The sequence below is a fragment of the Nycticebus coucang genome, chromosome 6 (assembly GCF_027406575.1).
Source record: "Nycticebus coucang isolate mNycCou1 chromosome 6, mNycCou1.pri, whole genome shotgun sequence".
In the NCBI taxonomy this organism is placed as follows: Eukaryota; Metazoa; Chordata; class Mammalia; order Primates; family Lorisidae; genus Nycticebus; species Nycticebus coucang.
This window is the reverse complement of record NC_069785.1, coordinates 27,656,210-27,681,047: the sequence shown is the minus strand read 5'-3', so window position 1 is coordinate 27,681,047 and position 24,838 is coordinate 27,656,210. Positions and strand designations below refer to the sequence as shown.

At 31.7% G+C, this 24,838-nt stretch overlaps 1 protein-coding gene across 5 annotated transcripts in view; it reads right to left on the bottom strand.

Annotated features, from left to right (window-relative positions):
• Positions 1 to 24,838, bottom strand: part of NOVA1 (NOVA alternative splicing regulator 1) — a 145,615-nt gene that overhangs the window by 9,707 nt on the left and 111,070 nt on the right. For 3 of the 5 annotated variants that reach the window (XM_053595367.1, XM_053595369.1, XM_053595371.1), the window contains 2 exons: positions 24,238 to 24,404; positions 16,715 to 16,786 (listed from right to left, as the gene is read on the bottom strand). In XM_053595367.1, coding sequence (XP_053451342.1) covers positions 16,715 to 16,786; positions 24,238 to 24,404 — 239 coding nt within the window. The remainder of the gene's footprint in view (positions 1 to 16,714; positions 16,787 to 24,237; positions 24,405 to 24,838) is intronic. The other 2 variants (XM_053595368.1, XM_053595370.1) reach the window with 1 other exon arrangement.

Genomic DNA, 24,838 nt, shown 5'->3' with positions numbered 1-24,838 from the left:
CCTTCTCCTTCTTCCTGTATCTGCCTCTGGGAGTGGAAACACGACCCAGGGCTGACCTCTCCCTCTCTCCACACCTCTGGCAGTTAGCTGATTCGGGGCTGAACACATGACATAGGATGGTCCACTCAGAGTTACCCTGAGAATCTGGTGAAATAGTTGACATAGAGGTATTTGTGTTCCTAAATCTAGCATCCTAGAAGCAAAGAGGAAGAACCTGCCTGAAAACAAAGTTTACTAAGATAAAAAAGGAGAGAAAAAATTTTCTCACAGATTTTGGCGTCTGCATCTAATCATATCTAAACTCAGCACAAAGTACATTTAATTCCCTTGTTTGTTTAAGTCATTTTAGTTGGATTTCTACAATTTGTAACCAACCAAACAGTATCTTTCAAAACACTTTTATGTTTTAGTTATATCATGTATTATTTGCCTATCAAACATACAGACATTTATTTTATCTCAATGCTTGGTAGTCACGATATCATAGCTCTGTTAAGAAAAGACAAGTGGATTACTTAATTTACCTTTTCCCAAGACATACTCTACATAATCTAACAGGATAACTACCTTTCATTTCCCTAATGCATTAGGACTTAGGCTACTCAGGCTCCAATTAGGTAATGCCCAGTGGAGAGTCATGTGCCACTTAGGGCCTACGTGGAATTACTGAGAAAACACAAATTGAAAAATGGGATCTTTTCTTTTGATTATAGGCTTCAAACACAGAAATGTCTCCCTAAGTGTACTTATTTGACTAAATATGTACAACAGAGTTACATGAATACAAATATCCAGACAGAATTTAAAAAGCAGCTCTTCTAACTCTCCGTAGTAGCCTCTTTATAACGTACAGTGTGGTGTCATACATTAAGACTTTATATTGGTAGTTAATAGACATGGGATAGTCACCCTGGCTCAATTCATTTCAGTTCATCATCTATAAATTAAGGCAACTTGGTAAGAATGTAGGCTAGAAGTTTGTATTTTAGCATTATGAGAAAACCCTATTCAAAACCCTTCAATGATTTCCCTCCTTCAACGGATCCCCACTGAATTATCCAGACTCCTTATGTAGATATTCAAAATTCTCCATCTCCTGTTCACAATTTGTCTCCACAGCTTTTACCTTCACGACTAACGCCAAACATTAGTTAGTAGTTCCTGAATATATTCTATATTCATTGGTTTTCTATGTCAACTCCATTATTCTTTCATTTGTTCCAAATGGCCTAAAGGCTACCTCTGTCCCCACCGTTCTTCTATTCACAAGTCATAAATCATTGCCTGCTGAATTCTTATATATTTTGCAGGAGCAGATGAAATGCAACATGCTTAGTGAACTCAAACTTGGTTAAAACCACAAGTGTCAAAGAATTTTTCCACGTTTCTCATTATATAATGTATCCTATGCAGAGCTTAGTTCAACAAATATTTATATCTCTTACAAAATTATATCTTCCTGACGGCCAGTTTCTTATTTAATTTCACATTTGCATTGCTTATATGCACCTGGCTGAAACTGCTGATTGAAAAACTGATTTAAAAAAACAACAAAAAATAAGTCTCACATGTACCCTTGTAAGATGCACCATATAAAAACTAAACAATACACTATTCCAAACAGTCCATCATGGCCACACAGTTATATCATACATATATTATATATGTGTGTGTTTATAAAATATTTTACTTTGGATTCTTTGAAGAATCTTCTTTATGATCCTTGAAAACTAAAATTCAAAAATTAGATGCAAACTATTGAAATGTACAAAAAGATAAATGTACCCATATTTCAATCTTGTTAGGAAACTACTGAAAGCAGTAACACTGATTTATGTTCATTTAAAAATCCACGTTACATTACCAAAATTAAATAATTAAATATGCACTATATGACTTATTTCTAAATTTTCATTGATGTCTTAAGTTTTTCCTATGTTATTTCATAGTTGCTTACTGATTTAAGTTCATAGTTAGGCTTCTTTAGCTACAAAAAATGTGGTCCGATTGGTTCTAAAGGTCTAGAACACAAATATATTAGTTTTACTTGATTCAATAATGAACTGGATCCATTAATAAGATGACTGACTCATAATCACTAACTATTACAACCAGTACCGTTAACTCCCACCCTTTGTCTTGCTCCAAATAATTGCATTTTTAACTCAAAATAACTTATCTATGCCTTTAGAAGGTTTGTGGAGACTGCCCTTCATCACACATCTTCTTCCAAAGGACCCATGCTTTGTTTTTCCCTCTGGCTTCAAGACATGACAGAGAATGACAGACAGTAATCTCCCCCATCCCCCACCTTGTGTTCCTTTGAAAGGTAACAGGAGGATTGACAACTCCCTCAAATTTCTAAAGGCAAAAGTTTAACTTACTTATTTTTCTACTTCACACATTATTTCACTTTGCCCTTGAAGCATTATTCAACAAATTTTTCTTTATGGTGAATGCTATGTATTAAAGATACATCACATTACCTCCCTCAGAGAGATACACTTAGGAATAAGAATAATAGAAAAATCTACATTTTCTAGGTAAGTAGCAGGACGAGACAGAAGCACTTCAAACTACTCTTGGTATGCTGAGATGATAAGCACCCTAAATATGACTATATCTAAAAAGAAAACACTAGAATTCAAATAACTAAGAAGGAACTATCAAGGTTTAAATGAAAATGATTATTACAGGGCTGTTGATTATTTAAAAATGAAAATAATTTGGAATACTGTATTCTTATTGCTTATTAAACCAGACTTTACTAAATTGAGGTTGTACTTTTGGCAGGCCTATTTGTCATTACCATCTGTATGTCAAATTATCAGAAAGCTCTTTGAAATCACAATCATCATCATTATTTTAAATCCACTCTTCCTAGCTCAGCTCCTTCAAGACACATATTGTGAGCTCTTAATTCTGATGGGTGAAACAATGTATTTAAAAAGATTTAAAATTTTAAAATAGAAACTGTATTCGACTTAATTTTCTAAATTGAATTTAATATTTAATTAAAAAAGTAAAAAACAGCTATAAAATAAAAATGGGGGCCGTGTTTATTGAAGTTGACAGTGGAAAAAGGATAAAAGATGAGGACAAAGGAAGTTCTGTTCTAGATATTATAAACTGGAAACGCCTGTCAGAATCCAAATAAAGGTATCAAGTAGGTGGTTAGCTACAGGTCTGGGAAACAGGAAATTTGGGAATTAACATAGAAATAGTATTTGAGGTTCGGCGCCTGTAGCTCAGCGGCTAGGGCGCCAGCCACATATGCCAGGGCTGGTGAGTTTGAACCCAGCCTGGGCCTGCTAAACAACAATGACAACTACAACAAAAAAGTACCCAGGTGTTGTGGCAGGTGCCTGTAGTCCCAGATACTTGGGAGGCTGAGGCAAGAGAATGTCTTAAGCCCAAGAGTTTGAGGTTGCTGTGAGCTGTGACAGCACAGCACTCTATTAAGGAAGACACAGTGATATACTGTCTCAAAAAAAAAAAAAAAGAAAAAGAAATAGTATTTGAAATTTTGAGGGAGTTGTCAATCCTCTATGGGGAGGGAAAAGGGAAATTCATTAAATAATGAATCTTAAAGCATTAAGAAAAGAAAATGTTTAACTTCTAAAATAAACATATCCAAAGCAGAGCAACAAAATTAATCATTAAGAAAAAAAAATCAAATGAAGAAGGTGATAAACTATTAATCTTTTTCTTTTAAAAATATCCGTGGAAGTATATATTGCCTTTGGAAATTACATAGTAGTATTCATCAAATTATGAAATAAGCATAATATTTTTCTTAGTATCTTTCTACAATTATTTTGGATAATTTTTGAAAACATAGAATATGTCATCTGAACAGAACAGTATGCAAACACTATATGAAATGATAAAATAATGAGAAAAATAACCTGCAAAATTAAGTGTCTGAAAGTATGTATGTAGACTCTGGATTAAACAATGTAAAATTATATGCAGGTAAAACTCAAAGAAAGGCAAATACAGAGTTTGGATTTCAGATGAGGTTTTTCTTACCATCTAAATGGTCTTATATCTTAAAAGCAGTGTAAAAGTAAGAAATAAAATAATTAACTCAGAATCAGGCTACTTGAATGAATAAGTCATGCAAAAGAAGAATAATAAAAACTTTTTTTTTTTTTTTTTTGCAGTTTTTTGCTGGGGCTGGGGCTGGGCCTGAACCTGCCACCTCCGGTATATGATATTGATGTACATCTAAGCAAATGTGTGTGTGTGTCTTATGTTTTAATGAAAAAGTTTTCAAAGTAAAATATAAATAAACCGAGAAAAGCTCATAGAAAACAAGATAAAGAAAGAAAATACTATTGAACAACAGTATAAGGTGATTGTTTTAAGTGTTACCACAAAAGAGTCAAAATTTAAAAAAATTAAAAAGTTTATGGGTGGCACCTGTGGCTCAAAGGAGTAGGGCGATGGCCCCATATGCCGTAGGTGACAGGTTCAAACCCAGCTCCAGCCAAAAACTGCGGAAAAAAAAAAAAAAGCTTATAAAGCAAAAAATTATAATAAGCTAAGGCTTATTACAGAAAAAAAATTATACATTTACTTTAGCCTACATGCATGGTGTTTATAAGGTCTGTTCTAGTGTGTGATAGATAATGTCCTAGGCTTTCACATTCACTCACCACTCAGGAAATACCCAAACTTTTAGCCCTGCAAGTGCATTCCTGGTAAAGGTTCTATACAAGTGTGCCTTTTCTTGTATTTTTTTTTTGGCCGGGGCTGGGTTTGAACTCAACCTCCGGCATATGGGGCTGGCGCCTTACTCCTTTAAGCCACAGACGCCGCCCCCACTTCTTATCTTTTATTCCCTATTTTTGATGTACCTTTTCTGTGTTTATATATGTTTAAATACACAAATCGTACAATTAAACTAAAGCTTGTTAGGAAAATTGTACTTTATGTTAGAAAATAAAATTAATTTAGAAATATAAGGCCTTTTCAAATTTTGAGTTGTTGATTAATTTAATATTTTATGATGTAACCCAACTAATTAAATAAGATAATTGAAAGGAAGTATCTCTACTCTGAAAATCTATCTCTATTTAAACTTACGGAACTAAGTAATCAATTACCAAAAAACTTTAACAATTTAATTTTTATTTTATTATTTATAATTTTTTTATTAAGCCATTTTACCATTAAAATTAAATCTGTAGTATTAATTCGCTGGAAAAACTGATGTGCCAAATTTTGGACATGATTTAAAATATTGTTTCAATTAAATTATAGTTGCTTATAAATATTTTATGTTTACTGATTATGCTAGTTCAATATTATTGTTCAAATTTTACTGTTTTTCTAAATGATTATTTAAAAATAGATTTCTGCATTTCAGTATGTTATTAGTAAAGAGAGGTTGATAATTTCTTATCACAGATGACTACCATTAAGCATATGAAAAAAAAAAGTCATGAATTTTCTCATTTATACTTGAGAGTAAAAAAAAAAATCTATGGATTAACAGAAGGAAAAAATGAAAAAGATTAACTTATTATCTCCTATAAAATTCCTATTTCAAAGACAAAAAATTAGAAAAACCCGTAACTCACAAGGTCAATTACACTTTTACATTCATGAGGAAAAACCAAGGAGAAACACATTTTTACTTCACAGTGAGCCGGTATCAAACTCCGTAACTTGGCAAAACCACTTTTCTGAAAGAATTATGTAAAGATATTCCTACATCCAAGCATTTTTTAAAAGAAAATAAAAATGTTGATGATAAGACTGATAACTACTCAATTTTCCTATGTTAGGTATTTTCAATTTTATATGGCTTTACGTGCAAGATTTTTTTTTTTTTATTTATTCATTTTTTTACGTGCAAGATTTGAAGAACCAACAGAACTGTACAAACACACACAGAAAGAAAAAAAGTATACACTCTGGATTACAAGGAGACATTAAGTCTTTGGTTATATAAAGCACGTATAATTTTCTGCCTTGAGAACATGCTGTGTGGAAGAACTGCTGGGGCTACGGCTACAGGGAGAACTCTGGTGCAACAGAGAAACCACTTCTACCTACCGAAGTGGTGCAGAAAGACAGTCTCGCAAATCTGCTCACTTATAAGCCAATACTAGATAAGTTATTCTACGCATTCTTATAATGCCTGAGCCATGTATGAGAAGTAAAATAAGGAACACTACAGAGTAACTATTTCATTAACTCTTGATCCTGAAGTGTCACCACTTTCTTCATCCAAAAATCTGAAAAATCCAAAGTTTTTATAAACTCAAAAATATATTCATATAAAATCACACCTTTAAAATGGACTTTGGAAGGTCACATAACCTGGTATTTACCAAGTGTGTTACAATATTAATACTAACCTGAAAACATTACTTGTGTGCCATTTGTAGCAGTGATTGTTAACGTACCCCCAGGGAGATGTGATTCCCGTTATTGGGTGTGAAGAACATGCCCTCTTCAGCACTGCACGCTAACTCACTTAGTGGTTTGCAATGGAATGAATATGGCTAGGAAGCACTTATTTAACCACTTCCATAATTCTTGGCAAAATATTATTGAATAATCTTATAAACTACTAATGTAACCTGAATGTAACGATCACCAAGATTAGAGAACTACTAACTGCATTTGGTAATAGTCAACAGTCTACTACTAATGCTATCTGAAAGGATAATCATCCTTTACAGTCGCCCTCTATAAACTGCGTTAATTAGTAAGCCCTTATAATTCTCAATGCTAAAACTAACATCTATCCTTTAACTTACATAAAATTAAAAAATTTTTATTATTTTCAAATAACTATGCATATTATTTCATGAAAAAGAAGTTTTAACAAATTAACATTTGAGAAAAAGAGACAATTGTCACATAGTATCAGTTTATTATAAAGCAATGTGCACTCAGTAAATAATGTTTTCCCAAACATCTCAAGAGGCCTCAAGAAATATTTATCTCATGTTCAAATACGGTTCCCTAATCTCATCTTATATATGTTAAATAAGAATATCCACAGGTAATCATGATGTGAAGCTAGGAGTGAGAACTGATGATATTTTAACTACAAAGGATAAATGTAAATATTACATACATTACACAGTCACTTGACATAACTTTAAAATACGGGGGAAATGTCATTCCCTTTGCCAATTGATAAATACCCTTTCTGGGCCTGAAATTTTCCTCTACTACCCTTTTTGAAAACTCCAAAGCATCAAAAAACTAGGAAATCAAATAGGTAGCTCAAATGAACATATAATGCTAAAGACAACCAAATTTCTCCTTGGGAAATTTCCACTTTATTTTCCTTACATATAGCACATCTGAAGTCGTTATTTTTTCTGTCTTACTTTGCATTCTCTTAATTATTTTAAAAGCAAAGTAGAGACAGAAAGAGGAAAAGTTAGTGATTTTTTATATTTTGTCATCACCCCGATGATACATGAACACGAGATGCTTTTTGATCATAAAAATGGGGACAAATATTCTTAACAACTTACTTTTCTTTTTATAGTACAAACTATATAAAGCCATTTTATCTATTTATCTAATTCAGTATTTTAATAGCTTCATCACATAATCTTCTGGGATGCCGTCATTTATTCAACCACTCTTCTTCAGAGCTTGGCTTCTTCCCAGACTTCTGCAAACAGTGCTGCCGTCTATGTTGTACACCCCTACGCACGGGCGCATTATATTTCACAGGATAGATTCTGAAAGCTGTATAATGTTGTAGGATTTCTTTTCTTTTTTTTTCTTTTTTTTGCGGTTTTTGGCCAGGGCTGGGTTTGAACCTGCCACCTCCAGCATATGGGGCCAGCGCCCACAACTCCTTTGAGCCACAGGTGCCGCCCTGTTGTAGGATTTCTTACAACAACACTGTATGAGTATACTTCTTGTATTCTTGCTAGCACTTTAGACTTATAAATATATTGATTCTTGCATTTCTGATATATGTTCATTGTACACACATAAACAATCTGTAGAAATGATGAAAACAAAGTATAATTGTGTGATTTTGATTCCAATTTCCCTGATGCCTAGAGAGGTCAAATATGTTTTTATATGCTTATGAGACATCTTCACTCCCTCTTCAGTAAAATGCTTTTTAATAATTACTCATTTTTCTCTTGGGCTGTTTTTATATGCATCTAGGAGTTCTTTGTATATTAAAGACACTAATCATATGTGTTCAGCATTTTTCCAAATATTTTGCTTTCTTATATATTCAAATCTGTTAACTTATTCTTTTATGTTTTGTATTTTCTTCTTCCTTAAGAAAGTCATCTTCAATTTCACCTACTAAAATTTCATCAAATTCTCTTATTATAGTTTAAATCCTGAATGCACTGAGGCTTATTTCTGTGTATCACATGAGATGGAGATCTAAATATGTTTCCTTTCCGGTGGATAATCAAGTATACTAGCAACATACATTACATAAAACAGCCTTTTCAAAAAAGAATGAAAATGACATTTACATATTACACTGGACCAGGAGGCACTCTAAAGGCTTCTTGTGTATTGATCATTTAGCGATCATGACAACTCTCTTAGGCAGGCACTGTTAGTATTCACATATTATGATGAGAAAGCACGCAGAGCAAAATGACGTATATGGTCTTCAATTTCACCATTAATATGTGACAAAGATTTGAATTATGGCTCAGGACCACAGTCCTTCTGATCCTGGATAACACTACCTTCCTTTAACAGCCATTAAATCCCCACATAGACAGTCAGGCACCGCACGATGTTGTCTGTTTCACTGACAGACTGTATAGACAATGGTGGTCCCGTAACATGAGAATGGAGCAGAAAAATTCCTACCACCTAGGGGTGTCTTAGTCACCAAAATGTTGGAGTGCAACCCATTATCTTTCTATGATTAGGTATGATTAGATACACAGATGCTGTGTTACAACAGTATTCTGTACAGTAACATGCTGTACAGGTTTGCAGCCTACGAGTAATCCGCAGTACCACACAGCCCATGTGTGCAGTAGTCTCGACCACCTGGGTTTGTGTAAAGGCACTAAGATGTTCACACATGACAAAACTGCCAACTCATGCATTTCTCAGAACATATTCCCATCATTAAGTGATGCATGACTGTACTTAAATCTGTTTTGGAAATCTCAATTCTACTTCATCGACCAATTATATATGTATCTATTTGTCTTAATATTACATTGCTTTTATTATGATAGTAAATTTTAACATTGAATGATATGTCTTAGTAACTTTTATTAGTTATGTGATGATAATTATGCTGTACTTATTTTTTCATGTAAGTATTAAAATCATTTTTATTTGTTTTTCTCTCCCAGAAAAAATGAGAATAAAAATTATAATATATTCATATTATAATTTAAAATGATTGCTATTTCTGTATTAAATTTTCCCGTCAAAAATTTTTATAGTAAGTATTTCCATTTAGTAAAGGAGTATTTCATGTCCTTGTATGAAAATTATATGTTATTTAATATAAATTCCATGATTTTCCTGGTTCAATTTGTTATTAGGAATTTTAGAGATTTTCAAAGGTATATGATATACACCAGGACTAGGTTGAGCTAAAAAAAAAAATTTACACTCAAATATCAGTAATTTCATAAAGACTCATTCTAACAAGTACATACAATATAATGTATATAACAAAGTCAACAAATTCATTTAAAAGAACATTTGGACTCCCTGTTTTTCTATGCCCTTCTTATATACCACCAAAGAACACCACCCTGACCTCTCTCTCTCTCTCACATACACACACTATTCTCACATATACTGAAGGAAATAAAAATTAATTATTATATTTTCCTGGGATAACTATGGTAATACTTGTACTTCAAACAAGAAAAGAGCCAGCGTGATTTTCCAATTATTCTCTAAGCAATATAAAGAGTAAAATATTACTGAATTCCAGCAAACAAGGCTATGTTCCCTTAGCGTAACTTATTTATTCAATCAAAAGTCTTCCTTTCTAGTTAGCTTATATTTTTTAGAAAAAAAAAAAAATCCTATGCAAAAATCTCATTTGAAGAAAAAGATTGCCAAAAAGTGAGTTTTAAAACACACAGATCTATTTTTCCATCTAGTGCTAGTGTTTCAGATACATCAGAGAATAAAACAGACAAAACCCCTCTCGCCTGCAATTTGCTTTTCTAGGAGAGTAAGACATACAATAAACAATAAACACAACAATAAGCAAAGCATCATGAGGCATCAGCAAAACATACTAAAATTGAGCAAGATAAAGGGGATCAGGGATACTGGAAGGAGGGAGGCCAGGTTGCAGTGTAAGTAGGGGTCGGGTAGGCCTTACTGAGGTGGTTAACTGTGAACAGACTTGAAGGTTATGAAGCTGTTAGCCAAGTAGATCTCTGGGTAAGAGAGTACCATGCAGAGAAGAAGAGCAAAATGCTCAGGGCAGAGTTTGCCTAATGTGTGCAAGAAACAGGAACTGAGGCAACGTGGCTGGGCCAGGGGACATTAAAGGTGAGGGGTAGGAAATAAAGTCAACGTGCTCATGAGGCAAGGGCCAAAGGCTACTTTGGAGATGTTGGCTTTTACTGAGTAAAATGGTAATCTACTTCAGGTGCATGAGGAATAAGAAACTCTGACTTATTTTAAAAGGAGGAGGTTTGGGGTAGTTTTTGGACTTGTTGAAATTAAGATACCCATTAGACATGCAAGAGGAAAGGCTGAGTGGGAAATGAGATCTGTAATGGAGATAGGTAAAGGTGAATTCAAGTATGTGGGTCCTAAAGCTTGTACAATTTTAGGAGACATCTTTGGGAAACAATTTAAAATTATCAACATAAAACTAGGTAATAAGTCTGTACATTGAGAAATCACATGGGTTAAGGTTCATTTGTTCATAGCTGTTACAGTTTGAGTGTTTTTGTCCCTTCCAAAATTTTGTTGCTGGGGAGGGGGAACCTGCAGCCTCAAGGCCGTCCGTGGCCCTCCGTACTGCCATGTGCAACGGCTCAGCCACACCCAAACTTCACTGAACAAAGCTATTTATTAGGAGGATCTGTTCTGTTAAACTGGATTCAGTCAAAAGGCGGCACTCAAGTATCCAGAAGGCCCCATGTGGCTCCAAGGCCGCAGGTTTCCCACCGACCACATACAACACTTGTTGGAGTGCGTTCTCTCTCTTCGGCTCTTCTGCCACGTGAGAACACAGTGTTCATCCCCCTTTTGCCTTTTCATCTTCTGCTACATGAAGACGCAGTAAGAAAGCCCTCATCAGATGCAGTGCCTTGATCTTGGACTTCTTAGCCTTCAGTACTGTGAGAAATAAATTTCTTTTCTTTGTAAATTACCATTTCAAGTAGTCTGCCATAGCAGCATAAAACAGATTAATAGCCCATTTTTTTACTGGAGACAAATTTTGTTGATGTCAGTATATAAAAGCTAAAGTATTAGATGAGAAGAAAGAAAAGTGTAGACTCAGAAGTAGTCTTGAGTTTTGGGGCCTGGAGCACTCGAACATGCAGTAGATAGAGATAAGAGAAGGCAACAGCAATGGATTCTGAGAAGAGGCAAAGTGGCAGGAAGAAAACCAAAAGGGGAATGCATCCTAAACGCCAAGTACAGTAAGTATATCAAGAAGAAGGAAGTGGTAAGTTTTTAACGAATATGATGCATAGGTCAAGTAACATGCAGACTGAGAATGGAATTATCGACGTGGTTATAAACTGCTGTCCTGGGCATACAGTTTTGGGGCAATGGTAGAGGCAAAAATTGGACTGAAATGGATTTAGGAATAAGACAGCAATTAGAAAACAGAGTAGAGATGATCCTGTTCTGAGTATTACTATAAAGAAGAAACAGGGTAGGAGCTGGTGGGAAGAGACATTACAGAAATAAAAGACTTTTCTAAGATGGAACAAAAACTTGCAGGATAATGGGGAGAGAAGGCAGAATTGCTGCAGAAGAGCCCTATGATTTTTAATGTATGACTAAATGTCTGGTCTTAGAAGCAGAATCTACCCAGGGCAATAGATGAGAAGACAGAGTATGTGGGTGTAAGTGCTGGCACACTAGGTAGTTATTGGTGTGAGTCTGTGTAAAGTCTCTTTGCTTCAATTCTCTTCATGAAGTAGAAAGTAAGGTCATTAGCTGGGAAAGAGAAAGCAGCAGGAGATACTGTGGTAGCGACAATTCTTACATGGCCACCATTATCATCAACCCAGGGTCATAGAGGGATTATCTGTATAATCCTTTCCCTATTCAGTGAGGGTAGAACATGCAACTTGTCCTAATCAATAGAACACGGCAGAAGTGAGATGTCACTAGCACCATTAAGTTATGTTGTAGCACAAAGGAGCAAGTCACTTTGTGTTGTAGCACTTGGGAGAAAGTCACTTTGGTGATTTGGTTCAGTAGATAAGATTCCATCCTCCTAGCACACAATGGCGATTCTCCTGTTGGCCTTGCAAAAGGCAAATGGCCAAGCTGTGAAGGGCCTTTGGGGAGAGGGGCATGTAGCAGGGCACCACAGGTAGCACGTAGGATCTGAGGGTTGGCTTTATCCAATAGCCAGTAAAAAGTCAGGGTCCTTAGTGAAAACACTGAATGCTGCCAACAACCTGGATGAACATGGAAGCAGATTAGTCCCCAATTGAGCCTCTGGATGAGAATGTGTCTCAGCTGGCATGTTCACTATGGCTACATGAGACCACAAGCAAAGGACTCACTTACCCTTCCTGGCTTAAGTTGTGCCTGGGCTCCTGACTTACAGAAACTATGAGAAAATGAATGTGCACTGTTTAAAGACACTAACTTTGTAGTCGATGTTATACAGCAATAGAAAACCAATAGAGAGTTGAAAGAGAGGAGAATGTGAAAGTGAATGGGCTGAGATTAACAATTAAGAATCCATTTTAAATCTATGGCCACGCATTTAAAGTGAGAACAGTCACTTTTAGTTTTATCTTTCTGCAACCATACCAAGGGTATCATGGACAAGTTACCAATTTTTATGTGTTTTATATATTTTGACAAATGTTTTCATATAATTTCAAATTTATCAGTAAATAAAAAAATGTCTATAGGGCAAAAAAGAAATCATTCTTTCTTTTTTCATTTCTTGAACTTTGACAAAAACTTCAGGAAAGCAAACAGAAAAAAATCTAAAATTACCACTGGAATTTAATTTTTAGCACCATTGATTTACAAAACCATTTTGTTGAATCTTAATTTTTTTTAAGATTTTCTTTGAAAGTCTAAACATGTTGGTTTAAAAATCTAGTGCTATGTGCTGTATCTTTCTACTTATTTCATATTTAAAATACCATATAGATAAAAATTTCAAATTGCACGTTACAATATGAAACACATGCAAAGAAATGATAAGGTGTAAAACTTTGAGCCCTATTAACTTTTTATGTTGCATAGGGAAATAAGAACAATTTGATTTATTATTAGGCAACAGGTAACAATACTCTTACTAAAAAAAATGTAGTTTAAGCAACAGCAGACATATGTTGATTGTTGATTAGAGAAATATTTTAGAGTTGAAAAACAACCAATACTAATAATTAGAATATGACTAGAGATGAAATCCAGTTTTAATAAGCCATTCCTGCTATTATTTACACTCCTAAAGAATAATCTATTTTTCATTATTTGACAGATATTTCAGAAAAATAAATTAAACAAACATAACGTAACATTTTTATAATGCTATTACATTCAAGTTGTTCATAGTTACTAATTATTTCTTATGTCAACCAACTCTATGCGGTGCTATTATTTGAATTTCAAAGACAGGAAACTGAGACTCATCACTCAGTTTCTTTGTAAGTAAGTGACAGAACAAAAATTTGATCATAGTTAAATTGTTTCTACATTTGACTTTTCCATCATTTTATAAGGCTTCTTATGTGATAGTTCTCAATTTTAAAAAGAAAATTATTTTAGCACAACATTTTAATTATTTGAGTTTGTCAATCTGACCTATGAAAACAAGTTAAAAGGACCGAAGGGTCAAAATGTAAAATTCAGTATGTACTGAAACATGTAATCATTTTTAACAGAATAGAAGATATTTTTATACATTGGAAATGCAGATCAAACTTCGTCTTTGAACTGTTTCCTGTGCTCTTTGTTATTTTTGTGTGTTCTGAATATTGACAGTCCATAGCCTCTTTTTTAAATTCCAGCTAGTTTGTAACACAAACTATTTATTCTACAATATAACTCATTCATAATTGATCTAGCTAACATTGATGAAAATAACAAAAATGTTAATCATCCACAGTCATCTTATATTGGCTTGTAATTTAAATAGAAAAAGTTTATAGTTGCTTTTAATAGAAAAGGACGTCATATTAGCTATGACAAATAAACAATTGTTTTACTCTAACACAAAAATCCTTGACTTTGATCTATTCCTGCCAGTTATAAAACAGGAGACATACTTGCCAAACTGCTAGGTAGCAGTAAACTAAACTAGTTATAAAAGTTATTTTCTCACATGTTGAAATGTTTATTTTAATTGTGGCAAGTTGAATATTATCATTTAGAAAGTATTTTCCCATGTTGGGTACCCTTTCAGCTGTAAGTCAATGTAGTAAAGCTAAATTAATCAGTACTATTGACAAAAAATAAATGTGAAGTCCAAATGAATAACAACAACAACAAAAACACATTTCCTTTTGTCCTACCACATGATTACAGTCTATTGGGAAATACAGTAGGGAATAATTACAAACTACTAATAATATGAAAGACTGAGATAATTACAATTGTTTCAATGAATTAAGGATTTTGTTTTTTTCTTCTCTCATATCTTGCATCCTGTTATCCAGTAGATATTATGCTTCTTGGTGTAAGAACAGAAGAAAACAGAGTGTAGGTAACAAATACAAAACAGAGTACAGTAGACAGAAAATAAAATCACCAATGACTTATTTCACAAGAACAAAGTATTAGATGTAGCAGAAGTGAATGTTAGTAATATAGAGAGAGCAGTGGTTCTCAACCTTCCTAATGCCGCGGCCCTTTAATACAGTTCCTGTGGGTTGCGACCCACAGGTTGAGAACTGCTGATATAGAGGGTAAAAATATTAGTAAAATTAATATTTAATTAGCCTTTCAAGAAATCATTTTATAAAAATTCATACATGTTTATATAAAAATAAATTAAAAAATACAAATCTAACTTCAAAAACGAAATTTTGAAGGTGGTTTTCTTTCTCAACCCAGGACTTTTTTTTTTTTTTTGTTACTTTTTTCTTTGAGAAAAATCATTAGTTTTATTTTTATTTTTTGCTGCTATGCCCATCTGTCTTGTTTTTGTTTGGAAAAGAAAGCATGATGTAGTACAAGAGAAATATCAAAAACATAAAATCAGTGTTTTCTGTATCACATGATTAAAGTTCAATTAAAAGGTAAAGTATGTAGAGTGAAAATGTAGATATACCCACTTGTTAGCTGCACACATATGTAATAAAGGTTTGGTTTTCACTTTCTGTATCATTTCCTTCAAAGAGAAGTGTTGGGTTTCATCACTGAAGATGTGTACTTTACTAAGCAATTAGGGCTAAAATTTTAAAGCACTTTTGTTTGAAGGGAACACTATTACATGAAACAAAAATCAGACACCCAATATAAAATATCCCAAATGTTAAGTTCTGGTTGCAGTTATTAAATTAAAACTTTTCTGAAGTTATAAATGTTTTAGAATCAACAAATGAGCAAAATAATTCTGATAGCCTTACTATACAATATGCAAAAGCCACATATATTTAGTAAATTAGCCCACTATATAAAAATACATTTAAAAGTCAGTTTTGTTTAATAATTAATCCCAAAGGCCCTGTATTAGTAAAAAAGTGAAAATATTGAAGCAAATGACATTTCTCACCTAAATGAAGCTCAACTCAGACAAAATGAAAATGTGTTTAATCATTTTAATGAATATATTTTTCAACATTTGTCAAGTGAAAAGTACAGTATGGCTCTGAAAGTACATAAAATATTTTAGATAATCTCTTTAAATCTAGCAAAAATAACTACACTTTTGAAGACTGACTCCTAAATACTTAGAAGCAAAACAATCACCAAATCAAACTAACAAAATAATTCTAAATTTCATTCTAGCAATGAAAATGCTTAGAATTTGTTAAATACTAAGAAAGTACCATCTCATTAGTTGTCAAACGTTATTAAAATTGTCGCAGATGTCAATTTTCAGTTACTTTTAGATTTCCAGAAATGCTTTTCATCAATAGTTTTAAATTTATATTATGAGACATGTTTCAAATAAAAATAAAATGGCATTCACTTTTAAAGATATATACCTTTGCTCAGTTTATACATTTACTCGTTACATATATGATATCTTTAAGTTACATACCAAGAGTCCTAGACTGATACAACAGGGAAGACTAAAAACACCATCTCAATAAATAACCCTCAGAGTTACATAAAGGAATCACAATTTTAAAGGTAAAATCCAAAATTCTAGTAGTCTGTCTGTCATGTGAATATATTTTTTGTTACCTAAAATTAAAAATGCATATAAATTTTTAGGAATAATTGGTATTTCTTTCTTAGGCAATCTGGAATCTGAATATGGTGCATACATGTGAATGAACGAATAAATCCTTAACCCACCATTATCTTTTCCTCCAGTTTGCAGGCAATCACCCGTGAAAAGTATGGTGTAGATGACAGGATGATACTGTACCTGATTAGCTCTGGAGGTGGTCATGGGATCAGATGGAGAGGACTTGGTGGTAGTTGGGGAAGATGGCAATGTCTGGGAACAAAGCAGTTCAGGAGCAAATCAACCTTTATAAGCCTTAAACTGATTACTTAAATAAAACAAAATAAAATAAAATGTAATATAACGAGAACAAAATCCTATGAACAAATTTTTCTCCTAGTCATTCAAATTTAATGGAATTTAAGATTAATTAACTAATGCATGTAAATATGCATGCATAAGCATGTAAAAATAAATTCATGACTTGAAATCATGATGGTGACTGATAAAAATTCACATGAGTACTAAAGGTATCCTGACCATATTCATGAATAGTAGTCTCATTGCTTTCTGGCTTTTCTCCAGGGAAAAGAGATGTCAAAGAAAAATACAAGAAGTTCAATGAGTAAAACTGAAAGCGGCACCTTCCTATCAATGAATACAGTCGGAGATTTGAAGAAGTGGTGAGATGAAGTTTACTTTGGCATAAAAGTATCCACCTACTTAATATGCTGAACATCACCCAACAAGTTGATTCCACATGAATTTAGGGATCCATACTTAAAAGCAATTAAATTTGCACTTCTGAGTTCTTAATATCACATTATCTTCTAAATATTAGTTTTTAATAAATTTAGAGCCCGTCTGAAAATGTAAACATTAACTTCATATTAATATAAACAAGTAACTAATAGCATTCAAACAAATTATCACAGTATCATTACCATTTGTACTAAACAGTAAATATAATGTAGATGAAAAATATATCTATTACAGTATCATCAGCCTTTGTTAAAAATAAACACACAAAAATTTAGGAATCATTTATTGTTTACTTCATTTCTAAACATATATACATAACTACATGTAAAATATGCTGTATGAGACCACATACATGTTGAACAATATAAGATATTTTAAAAACTTCTCATGTCTAATAGAATAATCTTAAAGTGTAAGATGTTAAGTTTTTTTTTCATTTTTAAAAAGTGTCATAGTTCACTTAGCAAAATAGCATTGCTTAAGTGTTACCATCAATATTTCTTATGGGTGAAATGGGGCAGGTTTTTATATTATAGACATAACTGTACATAAACATTATGTTGTATATTAATGTTTATCTGTCAAAATTAGTCAGTTATGAGCAAAAGCATAATTTTAAATGTTCAGCCATGTCCGGAAAAGTAAATGAAATTACTTAAAGTCCTATTTTTGCATTTAAGATTGCAAAAGTTCTAATAAGGGTAGAATAAAGTAGTTAAGAGTAAAAACAGGGTAAGAAATTCAGAGGTTTGAGGGTTGACTCACTGCCCTCCAATAACAAAATAAGATTGGTTCTAACGTCAGATTATGTTTCATGTAGTCCACTCCCCAAATAATTCCTGATTCTTCTTAAGTGAGGAAAATTAGACTTAATGGTGAATCAAGGTAAGATTTTTTAAATCAAATCATATAAAAAGGGGGGAGGGGAGCTATAGTCAGAAGTGAAACCTCATAAAATCAAAAAAAGTTTCATGTTCTTTATTTTCTATTTTTGTTCTTTATAATTAATTCTTTCCATTGTCCTGAGAGACTTCATTTTCAGTCATTAAAAATGTCATGAATATATTTTTTTTCTATGCAGTACTATACTGGGACATACTCTAATGACTTCACACTACTATTTGTATTATTAATTAAGGTTTTATTTTCTGACTGCCGGTTACCATTACTACACAGTTTACCTGGGAGGAGTTAACATACATTTAAAAATCTGTTCTATACTATATTAATGAGATTGTTGACTAATTAAATGTTAAATAAATTTAGAGGCCATTTATGCAATAGGGGTTGGATACAAGTTCACTAAGCTACAAAAGTACAAGATTCTGTGTGTGTTGCAGTGTTCTATTTCTATCAGGGCAAAATCGATCTGAAGGTTTTTACTATGACATCCATCTCATCTTAGATGTAAATTTTCCATAAGCTCTTTATTGCAAAGAACTATGTGGCAAAATCAAATGTAATATAAAATGGAACAGAATTTATAGTCACTGAGATTAATATGATCTTTTGTTGATTTTCTTATTGATTCTTCTTTTTGCTTGGCATACATATGGAATAATGGACATGTAATAATGGATACACTTAGATTCATCAAAGTTGTCCTTAATAATACTGATGCTATTTCTTTCTCATAGGAATAAATGCAATCATTTTAAACTTCTGAATAATATTAATGAATTTAAAATAATTTAAGTTTTGGTTATTAAACATTAGAATCTGATGAGATGTTACATATTAATATATTAAATAAACAAATGAAAATTATATAATTTTATTTGGTCTTCAAGGGTTAAGACTGTTGAAATATCACATTAAATATGTGTTTTTTATATTCCTAAAATAAAAATGAAATAAAGATGTGAGGAGTTTTCTAGGTAACTGCCACATAGATACCTTTAAGCATAAAAACAGCTCCTGCTTTACAAATTCTACTTGTAATGATATAAATATTCCCAAAAGTTTTCACTTCAGTTGATTTTTTTCAAATATTAGGAGGAAAAATTTTCTCACAAATACATAAATGTAAATATATTGAAGTAATATTTATAATTTAAAAGATTATATTAATAAATAAAATAGGTGTACTAGTTGTTCTCAACTACACAAATGGAACAAAAGAGCCATAAAAAACAGTTCATTGTACAATGTAAATGTACACTGTTTCCATCCTTAATATTTTATAGGTGAAGTATTTGTATCTGTGTACTTTGCAGAGTTAATTAAAGTTTAGTGATTTCAAGGTAAACATCCTTTAATAAAATTTCCTGTATACATCATAAAGATGCAATTAACTGAATAGCCACACAATGTAATATCCACAATCCTTTTCCAAAGAGTAAAAAGAGTCACTTTTTAAGCACCATTTTCTTTTTTAAGAACACACACACACACACACACACACATATATTTTATCTGCATGACTTGAATGGCTGTTTAAGAATTCTTTAGACACTGAAGAATGAAATGTTTATTGCAGATATTAAGCATTTCAATAATATTAAAATAGTGTATTCTTTGGGGTATATAGATCTTTTAAGAAACCAAGAATTTAACAATTCTTGATTTAGGCATTTAGTTAATACAGACATAACTAGGCTTTTGGAGACAAAAGCTAAAAAGTTCTTACAAATTATAAGATAAACTGTTATTAACCAGGAATAATTTTGCTGGGTCAGAGAATATTATTATAAATAAACTTTATATTGAATACGGCTTGCTTTCAAGCAAGTCTATAATAATAGATTGTCAAGAACTTCTGATAGTTATAATGATAGTGAAAATAAAAAGAACAAATCTCAGTTGTAATTCAAAATCTATTACTAGCTAAGCAATATTACTCAAGTAATGACCTTCCTAGACCTGTTTTGAGTTCTTATAAAAAATCTGTATATTACTCCATTAAAAATAGATAAAATATTTTAAAACATAATTGCCATAATCTTTAGTTTTTCGTTTTTGACAAAGACCCTCCTTTCCTTTTTTCCAATATTTGAACTATATTCCAACAGATGAACTAGTAGACAATTCATAGTTTCTTTTACTAGTAATAGCTGTACCTATCTGTACACATCCTAAGAGTCTCTCTGGATTTTTAGCATGAAAATGAACAAAATGCAGTTTTTCTAAGCTTTACAGAGAAGGTAAAAGAGCTCTTTTGGAAAATACTAGGAATAATCTATAGTATCTAGGATATATCATGACGAGACAACCAAAGCTCTTCACTATTTGATGCCATCCCATCTAAGATTAATTTCCTCTAAATCCCAATATAAATATATTCCACTTCTACTAAGTCAGTCTCTTTATCAAATTTCCATCTCCCCAAATCTATAGTTTCACCTGCTTTAACTAAGCTTTTTTCTTCTCCTCCTCAATTTCTGTACAATCTTCAAGATCCAGTTCATTCTTCATCTATTCACAAGAATATCAACTTACTCTAGTCTACATTTCTTTAACACTCCTCTGAACTTTTATAGTATTGTTTATATTGTAGTTTTGGTAAAGAAATACAATTTTATATTTCTATCAGTTATTTTAAGCATTTATCTCACAAACTAGTCTTCAAGGGCAATGGTTTGTTCTATATTTTGTAATTCACTGAGAAGATGTTTAATAATTTCATGATTGAAAGAATGACTAATGAATAAATAAGCAAGTTCTATCTTTGCCAATTAAAATTCTTTGGCTAAATGAGATTTTTTTCAATGCCTTGATTTTTTTTTTTTATTATGAGAATTCTTTAAATACCCACAGCCACCTCTTTCCTAATGAAGCTTTTCTTAAAAATATATTTGTGAATAGGGCGGCGCCTGTGGCTCAGCGGGTAGGGCGCCGGTCCCATATGCCGGAGGTGGCGGGTTCAAACCCAGCCCTGGCCAAATTAAAAAAAAAAAAAAATATATATATATATATATATTTGTGAATTAAGAATGAGTATTTCATAAGATCTAATATACAAAGCTAGATATAAAGCTGACATGCTAGATTTCATCACTCCACATTATGAAAGAATTGTGAGACCAGTATGAACTTGCTTTCCTTAGATACTATACTTGTTTGAGAACCCAGTCAGTCAATAATTGCAGATTTCATTTGGGTAGAATATTCTCGTTCATGCAATTTACTCAGTTACCAACTGTACTTAGAACACAATTCAGAAAATAATACTTTATTTGGTCCACAATAGATGGTGAAATGATAACTTTTAAAGCAAGTCTTGTTTGGAATTAAATTTGACTTCCTATTTTAAGTCTAAATTACACATGAATTGTACTTTCAAATAAGCATAATCTTATTCAAAAAAAATGAACAAATCTGATAACTAAAACATTAATAAAATGCATAATTTCATATAAATGTGAATCCATTTGTATGCAGAAGTTATAAATTCTGATTCCAGTATTTTTGAAAATCAATTTTATTCTTTAATCTTACCTAGAAGGAAATTGTAAATAAAAAATTTTTTTAAATTATTTTAAAAAATTAGTACTGCAGCTCAATGGAAATATAATTATGTCCCTAGTGGAAGGAAAGACTGCCACAACAAGACATTTTATAATGATTCTATGCATTAAAATCTAACACATATAAAGATAATATAAAATATGCTATCTATTCTATTGCAAAATGATTTATTTTAAATCTAATTATTGTATACTAAATAACAGCATCATTTCAGAAATAAAATCATCATCATTAAAGCTGGCTTATTATTTAGAGAATATTCCAGTGAAAAGTACTACATTAAAAACCTAGAAAGTTAGAGAATCCAAAATTTAGGGCATAAAAAATTCAGTTGATCTATAATATCTTAGAAATATGTTCCACCACTTCTCCTCATTCTTCAAATAAATTTTTCTAATTTTTCAAAAACAATTACAAAGTTGAATTGTTAAATACATTGTCCTACTAGATTTAGTGTTCTCTTGTGATAAATTCTTTTAAGTAATACTCTATTTCACATACATTATAGATTACATAAAAATACAGTATTAAATAATGTGCAATAATTTTAATTTCATGAGTATCTACAAGGCTTACAAATGAATACAAGGCACAGAATTAAATCACTATTATTTTTAACACTTAGTTTGAATTTAAATAACATCATCCAAAAAGACAAATAAAAATAAACCAAATTATTTTAAAATTCTAGTCTCCATAAATCTATATTGACACTGGATATATGGCAGTCTGTAAGTCTCATATTGCCATAAAGAAAGTTGGAATGTTAACAATGATTCAGAGACCGTTATTTGGTGGTGCTATTTGTTCTTATAAAAATAATAAAAATTAATTCAAATTATTGTATTGAACATATTGTCAGTGATATCACACTCCTTAAACCACATTTTATGTTTTACTTTTAAAAAGTCAAAATGTTCACCTCCATCCCTAAATATTTGGACTTTCTCACAGAAGTTACAGAAGAAATGGAAGAACAGGCTGATATAAGGCAGAAAATTAATAGACCTTATACTTCAGTGCTTATTCTGAAATTATTAGCTCCAATAATTTTAACCCAGAGGTCTTTAACTAAACTCTTACTTTTAAAATCCAGATAAATTAATAGTATCATTTTCAAATAGTATTTAAACTATTGTATGTATTTATCTAGTGTAGATAAAGTCATTACTTCAAAAACTATAAATGGCTGTGAAGGATAAAAAAATCCACTGAGGTTTATAACTTTAAAATATTTATATTCTTCCATGTATACATTAAAGGATCCTGCCTTTAAATGTATGAAGGGTATACAAATTGAACAATATGGCACTGACAAAGAATATAATGTGACCGATTTTATGTGGAGTAACAGCTACCTACTTATGAATTAAATATAAAGGGACTTTTAATAAAGGTAATCAATAGAAAAGTAAATATTTGCCTATAATTTGAAAATATATAGCCTAATTATTAAATTTTTACATTTATATTTGATTAGCCAGCATTATATTTATCTAAATACTAATAAAATTATAATAGATTCATAACACTATTTGGTATAAAAATATTTTTTCAATTCAGAAACATGAAATTAATAAAACTTTGAGCTACATTTCAGATTTATTACAATGAGCACAAATATTGTGTAAATGAAATATTCTGTAAATTAATGAAGAGCAGTACATTTCTTTTGGAGGCATAGTCTATAGTAAAATTACGTCACAAATTAAGAGGGCAAAGGTAGAAACAATAATTATGAACATGAAGATTCAAATAAATTTATAGATGGAAAAGAGTTTGTGGTGGAAGAAACCACCATATTTAACATTAAATACTCTCCTTTTTCTCCTACATCATGTCAGCCATTACTCAATCTTAAAAACTCACATTGATTTTTATCAAATAAAATTCTTTTACAGAAAATTCCATACATTAAAAATGAACATTAGTCCTATGACATACTTAAACACTATGCAAGATACATAAAACATAATAGCTGATTTGTAACAAAGGACTATAGGCTAGGTACACAAATTTACTTATACATATTCTTTGATAAAAAAGGTTGAACATGACAATTAAATTAATAAAACAGGAGTCTATATGCATAATGACTACACTAAAGGCTACAAATATAACTAAAAATAGGGTATTAGAAATTTTGAAGATATTTCAATTTTATATTTTATTTGAAAGTGATATGATTTTAAACAGATTAAATATCTATATGTTAATAAAATTTGTATCTATTAATTTAATAAAAGGCCATCACAGAGTCACATAAGTGCTCTTCAGCATAATGCTAATAAATGAATAGTTTATTAATAAATAAACTGATACATTTAAGGAAAAGAACTTGGTAGTTTTCTTCAAATAACTAACTGACGTCTCTGATAGGTTTAGGTATGCCTACGAAAAGAAAACTTTTCGAGCAAAGACTTTAAGGCTTCTTTTGTAAGGAACTGACACTATGCTGTGGATATTTCTCTTTGATTTCCCCACTAAACACTCACTTGTTTGATGCGATCTGGATTAACGGTGGTCTGGGGTTGTAGTATGCTGACAGGTTCTGTCTTGGCCACATTTTGGGGCATTTCTCGAATTTTTTCTGCAATGAATCCATGAACTGCATTCAGTGCTTCAACTGTTCCCTGGATCAAGCACACTCGCTCAGTAGTACCTGTGAATGAATAAAAGATTAATTTTCAGAAAACATTCCTTGTTTCCATTTTTGAGAAAAGCTACAAAAAAGGATGATAAAAATGCCAATAGAATAATATAAAATATAGAACTCTCAAAACGTTCAATAGAACCAAATATTATAAACACATGTCCCTTTTCATCATTCTTTTTTAATTGTTTCAGTCTTTAAAAAAGGCCTTTGGATTTTAGCAGAACCAGAAGTGTTCGAGCATATTACCCATTCATTAGTGTAACAAATACTTACTGAGCGTTTATAAAAGAATTTAGGGTTAGAAAACAGTAACACACAGATGATCTCTACGGACTGAACTTCAAAAAGTTTATTCTTCAGGGATAAAAAGAACTATCAAGTCAGATAATTGTACAACAGTATAATGTGAAAAATAAGGGAGGTGATGTGGATGGTAATCA